Source organism: Suricata suricatta, chromosome 1 (genome assembly GCF_006229205.1).
Source record: "Suricata suricatta isolate VVHF042 chromosome 1, meerkat_22Aug2017_6uvM2_HiC, whole genome shotgun sequence".
Lineage (NCBI taxonomy): Eukaryota > Metazoa > Chordata > Mammalia > Carnivora > Herpestidae > Suricata > Suricata suricatta.
Window position 1 is genome coordinate 107,783,053 of NC_043700.1, and position 8,388 is coordinate 107,791,440.

General features: G+C 45.9%; 1 protein-coding gene and 1 long non-coding RNA gene across 2 annotated transcripts in view; one reads left to right on the forward strand and one right to left on the reverse strand.

The window, feature by feature from the left end:
• The window catches only part of LOC115294291, a 31,116-nt gene that overhangs the window by 22,129 nt on the left and 599 nt on the right, over positions 1-8,388 (reverse strand). The gene's annotated exons all lie outside the window — the stretch shown is intronic.
• The window catches only part of ETNPPL (ethanolamine-phosphate phospho-lyase), a 20,042-nt gene continuing 19,707 nt past the window's right edge, over positions 8,054-8,388 (forward strand). Inside the window, exon 1 of the mRNA XM_029942057.1 lies at positions 8,054-8,280. Within this exon, the coding sequence (XP_029797917.1) occupies positions 8,225-8,280 (56 nt within the window). The 5' untranslated portion in view covers positions 8,054-8,224. The remainder of the gene's footprint in view (positions 8,281-8,388) is intronic.

Genomic DNA, 8,388 nt, shown 5'->3' on the forward strand with positions numbered 1-8,388 from the left:
GTTTGAACTCATGAACCATGAGATCATGACTTGAACCGAAGTTGGATGCTTAACCAGCTGAGTCACCCAGGCATCCCATGAGATCCCTTTTATTGCTGATAACATTGCACTGCAAACAGGTTGAGCAGTTGAAACAGAGCTCAGTTTCAAATTCAGGTCAGTCTATCTCCAAACCCCTGTTCCTTCTACCACAGTTTCCCTAAAAAGAAATGAAGTGGCAAAAATGGAGACAAGAAGAGACAGGTCTAGGAAACGAACCCTACAGACACATTCCAGGTGTCAGTAGGGTTTCCCCTCCCCCTCAAAATCTAGAGAATCGCATCTACAGATCCCTCTGCACATCTTGGGAGAAGCCCAAGGATGGTCAAAGGTGCTGTTCCGGCCTGGCCATCTTGCTGCACACTGTTCGCAGTTTCCACTGTGGGCCCCATGATTTCCACACTCGGGCAGGTGTATGTGCCAGAGCATTCTTCTGCTTAAAAATGAAAATGTTCCCAGACTTTTTCTTCCACTCAAGCCCCAACTTCCCATTGGGACATTCATCTCTCTCTTCTTCACCCTCCTGTCCTCTCTCCTTGAACCCCCATCTCCAGAGCAAGAGTTCCTTCCCCTTTTCCAGGCAGAGCAGTTCAGTCTCAGGACCCCTCCTATTTAAGACCCTCTCCTGAGGCTGTCATTTCATAGCTCAAACCCCGTTTAAGGCACTTGGCTTTACCAGAGAGGCACCACTCTGGCTTTTGCGGTGGCCATCGACCCTGCTACCGAACCTTCCACAGATCCTTATCCACAGGCAAACCATGAGCCAGAGAGTAATCTCAAGGCTACATGAAAACCTCAGTATACTTTTTACAAGTTTATAATACCAAACATGTAACATCAAATTAGACACTGCTTTGCTGCCATTGCTAAAAATTAAATACACATATTATGTAACTTTGGCTGCTCCTGGCCTGCCCCCCGTATGCCTCAGGCTCAGGGGCACATCAGGAAGAAAGGAATCTTGTTGGCCAAGCACTTGGCAGCCACGTGGCCCCTGGGCCTGCCAGTTCCCAGGGAGGCTGAGTCCTGGAAGGCTGCCCAGAAGCCTCGGGACGCCTGTGTTCCACGTCTTTTCCTGCAGTGTCACCCTGATTGGGACTAAAGAGACTTCCTCACATTTCTGGAGATTTTTTTTCCCCATAAAAGTGAGCTAACACATCAGCCCAACGCTGCTGCTTTGATGGCCTTAAAAATTGTTTTTCAGTTTGACCATGACCCTCAAACATAGACTTTCCCCAGGAAAAACAGCTGATGCTGTTCAGGCTCAGCCAAACCTGCCAGGAGCTCTCTTAACCCTGTATTAACAGGAGATCGGCAGTGTGAAGATCAAAATAAATGCAAGATTCTTAAGGAAAGGGTTTTGAGAAGAATATAGGTAACTCTTGTGCACCATGTGGTGCTCCTGGCAGTTGCGCAGGATGACGGGGCCATGGGCTTTATTTATTTTTTATTTTTTTTAATGTTTACTTATTTTGGAAAGAGACAAAGCACAAGTGGGGGAGGGGCAGAGAGAGAGGGAGACACCAAATCTCAGGCAGGCTCCAGGCTCCAAGCTGTCAGCACAGAGCCCCATGTGGAGCTCGATTCCAAAACCCCAAGATCATGACCTAAGCTAAAGTCAAACACTTAACCAACTGAGCCACCCAGGCGCCCCAGGGGCATGAGCTTTACATCTCGTCCTGACTACACCCCAAAGCCGCTCTGTCCCGGAGCATGTCCTATGACTTGAGTCTCCAATCCCTTCTCTGAAAATGGAGATAACAACACTACCATGCTGGTGTGAAGATGGAGAGATGGAAGAGGGAGCACCACTGTCACGTACAGCGGCAACTGCTATTTCACTGGTTACTGAGTATGATCTCTATTTTTAAAGTATTTATCAAGCACCCACTATGTTCCAGGCCCTGGACTAGACACTAGGAATACAGTGGGAAAAGGTCAGACCCAGTTTCTGGCCCATGGGACTTTAATCTTAGAGAGGAAACATAGGCCTTAAACACGTAATGATACAGCTAATTTTTATTAATTATAATTGTGACAAGTGCCCCAGAGGGAAAGAAAGTATGGAATGCTGTGGAAATACCAAACACAGATAGGCTGGCGAGAGTTGTTTCCTAAGGTTGGGCAGGGTGGTGAGGCTTGTAGCCGACCATGAGTGAGCATTACTGACGCTGAGGCCTGAGTCAAAGCGGAGGATGGGCAGCTACCGTGGCTCCGGACAGCCTCCCACCTGAGGACCCAAATGAGGTCCTCTGAAGACGGCCAGTGCAACCAGGCTTGAGCAAGCAAGAGGGACCAAGAGCAAGAGGCAGGGTTGGAGGACCCAAGATTATGGAGTCCTAAAATAAGCGGGAAATTATTAGGATGTATTTGTAGGGGAGTGGGAAGTTCCAGCTTTCCTAGTTATGTCACTCCGGCCGCTTTGAGGATGGGGCACTGGAACGGACCCAAGTGGAAGCCTGCAGCAATAAATAAGAGGCTGTTGGTATAATTCAGATAGGAGACAGTGATATCTTAGACCAAGAATAGCAGACCACCTGCTGAAATGGCCCTATGGTTTTGGTCCACCTCCTGTGACAATGTTTCTCAAACTTGCATGATGGTACAGATCTATGAAGTTGGTTAAAAATACAGGTTCCCAGGTTCCCTCTCTGGAGATCCCATTTTAATGGTTCCCAGGCAGGGGTGCCTGGGAATCTGTACTTTAAGCAAGGTTTCTCAGTGACTTTTTTTAATGTTTATTTTTGAGACAGAGTGAGAGAAAGAGAGAGGTCAGGGGAAGGGCAGAGAGAGAGGGAGAAAGAGGATCTGATGCAGTCTCTGTGCCGACAGCAGACAGCCCAATGTGGGCTTTCAACCATGAGCCTTGAGATCATGACCTGATATGAAGCCAGACGCTTGACTGATTGAGCCACTCAGACGCCCCTCTCACTGATTCTTATTAAGCAAGTGTGTCCAGGGCTACCCTGCAGAAAACCCTGACAAATATACCTTCCTTTCCCACATAAAAGAAATGGGCCCTAACAGGGACTGTGCTTTTTATGACCCAATCAGTGGAAGGTCTAGGTGTAAACTCTTAGTTCACATACTTTTCCTACTTAGAAGTAAATCAAGTGAGAGGTGACACATAGTAACCCAGCCAGAATGACACTTTAAATGTGACAGCTCCCCTGCAGGTAATTCCTATTGATTTCCCATCTCCTTAGGAATCCAATCCGTGATCCTGAGCAAAGCCTCCAAGCCCTGTGTCCTCCCGCCCCACCTCTGGCTCTCTCCCTCTTGTTTGCTCTGATATTTTCAACATTCAGATTCTCTATATTTGTGTATTTTAAAGTGTGTTCCTTGAAATAGGAGTTTTTGGGTGTGTGCACTAATAGACACACAGCTGTCAAGAGAGGCAAGAAGCAGGAGCTCTTTGATTGCAGACGCCTCCAGGAACTTCTGGGACAGAGAGCAATGGAATGGAATGTTGGTCTAGTTCTACATTTTGTGAATGTCCTGCAGAGCAACACACGTCCCCAGCCCAGGAGCAGTTGAACTTGGGACTTTATTACTTGCCCCAAACGTCTACCAGCTTCTTAGAGGAAAAATCAAGACCTCACATGGATTATGTCCTTGGAAAACTCTTTTCAGTCTGGCATAGGTACACATTATCCAGCTGGAGTAAGAAGGAAGTACTCCTCTCTATCAATTTGCCCAAGGCAAATTTCTATTCATTTATGGGGAAGCACACAGGAAAATGTGACTCAAAAGGGAAGTTAGAATTGGGAGCTGATAAACCATCTTAATGCAGGAAAGGGAGGGGAAGAAAAAATACTTAGGAGAAAACAAATGTCTTTTAGGAAAGCTAAGTGGGTCCCTAGGAGAAAAGATGGCAGGTCTGGTAGTTTTGTCATCATGTCTGGTCAGGTAGTCTCCTATGCAGGGGCTAAGAATTACTCTTTCCATTCTTCTGACGGGTTCTGCTGTTGGACAGGGAAAGGGAGTTCAAGATAAAAGCCCCTTCCTACCTCTATTGATTCTCAAATGCCTACAGTTCAAAATACTTGTTATGCTACAGTGGTATATTCTAGACCCCTTCAACACTAGAAACAAACTCACTAGAAATAAATTGAAGCCATTTTCTAGATCCTTGTCTGCATTGGGAGCATCACAAAGTACAAGTTCAAGTAGTTGGCCTCTTGAAGGCTTATGTAGTTTCCAGACCAACCACAATTCTGGTCACTGTAAAATAAGACTAGGGTATTTATTTATTTTTAGTTTTTTAAATGTTTGTTTATTTTTGAGAGAGAGAGACAGAGCATGAGTTGGGGAGGGCCAGAGGGAGAGGGAGACAGAATCTGAAGCAGGCTGCAGGCTTGGAGCTGTCAGCACAGAGCCTGATGCAGGGGTTAAACTCACGAGCTGTGAGATCATGACCTGAGCCAAAGTCAGATACTTAACCAACTGAGCCACCCAGGCGCCCCCAGCTGAGGGCATTTAAAATATAACTTTACTCCACTACCACACACACCCCTCAGAAGACTCCCCCTGCCACACAAAAACACAAGTCTGGAATATTCCTGTGGACCTGGTTTGGGGCAGTGAGAGGGTAGGGGGATAGCGGGTTTACAGTAGGAACACACACATCTCATGATTGGTCGAGTGGCTCCATTAAAGTAGTTTTGAAGTCCAGGGGTGGGAGGCCCTTCCTGATGTGAACCAGGGGCTGTTTGTGCAATTAATACGCACATGCTGACATCAGTGTAGACCCGTCAGTGGAAGTTAAGACATGTGACCTGCACTCTCGTGCAATGTCTGTCAGGGGCAAAGGATATCCTTGGATATCATGTGTCATGTCAGAAAAGCATCAAACCCAGCATTTGTCCCGGATGACATATGATTTCAGAAAAGGCAGGTGTCCGTGAAGGGCAGGGGTAGGTCAGGGCAGAACAGGAAAGAGTGAGGAACCAATCAAATGCCCACATTCCATACTGAGTATTGTATAATAAATAAGCTGGGCAGCCTCTGCTGTTGGGAACACAGAGTTCGCTTGCCTTTGCATGTTTGTCACTGACAGGAAAATTAAAACCTGCCATTCAGACTCCTTTCACCAGACGACGGAGTGGAATTCTTATTGTCCCAAGCTCGTGCGCACTGTGCCTTCTCATTTCTGTCATGCACAGGTACGGTTTGTTTGGCCAGGTTTAGGCTGTTGAGTAATCTGTGAACTTCAGGTCAGAACTCACTCAATGGGGTGAACCAATCAATAGGATCAGGACCACAACTGAGCCAAGGTCTGCGTCTGGGAAGAAAGGCGCACCGGCACCCACCCCTATCAAATAATCATGCGATGCAGAAGCACATGAGAAAATACACCAAAAACAATCTTAGAATTTGTTTTCTGACAAAACATTGTAGAGGGTGAACTGTTGACTTGTATCCATCTTTATTTTGGTGCTACGCCATGTCTGTTCTTTAAAGACTGTCCTTGGTACTTCGTTATACATATTATATATATACATATATATATATATTGTGAAATAAGCTAAACAATGAGGAAATGATGTTTTTGCAGCAGCAACCTCTTTTCCTATAAAAGATAATTAACAGATAATGAATCTAAGCATCTCTTTCCTAAAGAAGTGGCTAAAAGGTGTTGGCAGTCAATATGCAAATAGAGGGAACAGTTTCAAGGAGTCTATGGCCTCCTAAGAACTTTCATCTTCAAAACAAGGTATTGAGTCCTTACATGTCTTTCCGGTTTCAGCCAGTCAGTCAGTCAGTCAACAAATATATATCAGTCTACCGCATGGCAAGTGCTGAGGCACACCGATGAACAAGAAAGAGAAAGGCCAAACAAAGAGGGGATTAAGACGGAGGAACAAAGCAGGGATTCCTGTATTTAATTAACTGAGAACTATTTGAGGCAGAGTAATCAAGAATGACTTCTCCAGCACTGTCCATGACGTTCAAACTGAAACTGAAGCCAATGTAGTCTTTGAAGTCATTAAGGGCAAGAAATCCGTTGTGGTGAGTCTGGGCTGGGGGGCAAGAATAAAACATGAGCCTGCAAAGGAAAGCTAGAGGTCACTGCTGGGTTTTAAGAAGAGAAAGGACAGGATTATGCCACACAGGGTGGAAGGGGAAGCAAGGAAATGAGCTACCTAGTGCTTCTGCATAGGTCCTGGCAGAGATGCAGAAGGCTTACCTGCGGTGGTAGTAGAAACGGGGGTGGCAGAGAGATTTCGAATGTACTCTGAAGTGGAGTCAACAGGGCTCAAAAATAATTTGATGTGGGGATGGGGTTGAGAAAAAGAGAGGGATTATCCAAGACTCCTAGGTTTCTGGTTTAGGATCATTTCCCTTAGTTGACTTCCCTGAAGGCATTTACCACAATTAAAGCAACTTAAGCCATTATCTTATTTTACTTATGTGTTTATTCTGTTCATCTAGAATAACCCTGTCCAACAGAAAAATAATGTAAGCCACATATATAATTTTAAATTTGCAAGTAGCCACATTAAAAAAAAAGAGGTGAAATTAATTTTAATGACATATTTTACTTAATTCAATCTATCTAGAATATTACTTCAGCAAGCAATCAGTATAAAAATTAATGAGATATTTCACAGGTGTTTTGCATTAAGTCATCAAAATACAGTGTGTATTTTGTGCTGACAGCACATCTTAATTCAGAGTAGCCACATCTTCGGTCCTTTAAAAATCACCTGTGGCTAGTGGCTACGAGTAGACAATGTACCTCTAATCTGAGCCACTGAGGGTAAGTTCATTCAGTTCTAGTTCCTTTTATCTCCTGCAACTGAATCATTCAGTGGCACACAGTGAGTATTAGATATATTGTGAATGAGCTTCTATTTTGGACTTGTGCTGCCTGAGGTATTCCTGAGGCCTCTAAGTAGAGAAGTCAAGAAAAAAAGTAGATATGAAAGTCTGGGACCAAGAAGAAAGATCAGGGCAGAGACATAATGCAATAATAGTACCTCTGCAGCACGGTAATGTAAATTAATAACTTCATTCAAGAAAAAGATCATCTGCAAACATTTTTCAAGTGTGATGCTATAGGTAAATTAAGCTTTCTTTGCTGCCTTTCAAAACACAGAAAGAATGAAATGCTCTAGCTTAAACTCTGTGGCTAAGTAGTTGCATGACCTTGAATAAGACTTTATCTTTCCTGTGCCTCACTGTTCTTATCAACAGAACAGGGGAGTTAAATCAGATGATCTCTAGTTCTTAAGATAACTTATGACTTAAAGTTATAGTTAATCAGGCTTAAGTCTGTCCAGATTTCGAACTTCCAATTTGATCAGCTTGTGAAGATCATCCCAAAGGAAGTCAAGAAACTTGTGAATGAATTCCAAGTGCACCACCAGATAGACATGTAATCATGTGACAGGGAATAACCTCACTTTCCTCATATGTTGATGGCATGACAATTCCCTTGATCACTTGTCAGGGTTGTTTGGAGGACTGAACCAGGTCGGTCACCTGAATTTGTTTTATAATCTGTATATTAGCAGAGAAATTAGATGTGCAATTACTGTTACAGTGGATCTTTGAAATACTGAATTGTCATTCACAACCAGTTATTGGGCTGCGTCCCCTGTCATTGATCCTTAGGGCTTGTGACTTGTTACTTTTGTTTAGTTATGATAGGTTTCGGTATTGGAATAAGCTCACTGCGAGGGCAAAGACAACTGTAGAGTCTGGGGATCTGCAGAGAACGCCTATCTTTGAACGTTTACAAGAACACAGTGGGATACACCAAAAAGGAACAAGAAAGAAAGTGGGAAGGAGCGAATTCGCGGGCAGAAGAGGAAGAAAGGCAAAGGCAAGGTGAGTTCGGGAAATAAGGCGAGTCCCAAGCAGCCACGATCGGGAGGGGAATGGGAGCGGGAGGGGCAGGGGTGGTGGCGAATGAGTGGGTAGCACGGCGACTTGCCACCGCGGGCACCGGGTGGAGGAGGGGAACGGGAGGGTGGGGCTTGGCGAAGGGCAAAGGCAAGGCAAGACTTAAAAGGGAGATGACCCCAGCTAGTTGATGCCACCAGAGGCTTCCGACGCCCAGAGCAAGGGGACCCCACGAGGGAGCACGCTAGGCAAGGCCCGCCGCTGAGGCGGCCTCGCGAGGCAGGCGCTCGCCGGCGAGAGGGAGCCCCGAGGAGCGCCCGGCGGCCGCGCCACCATGTGCGAGCTGTACAGCAAGCGGGACACCCTGGCGCTGAGGAGGAAGCACATCGGGTGAGGGCTCGGGAACTCGCGCCCGGGCAGGGGAGCTGAAGCGGGGCAGGTAGCTGGCGGGCGAGAACGCGGCGCCGCCGGGTCCCGCGGGGCGGTGGCCCTCCGAGC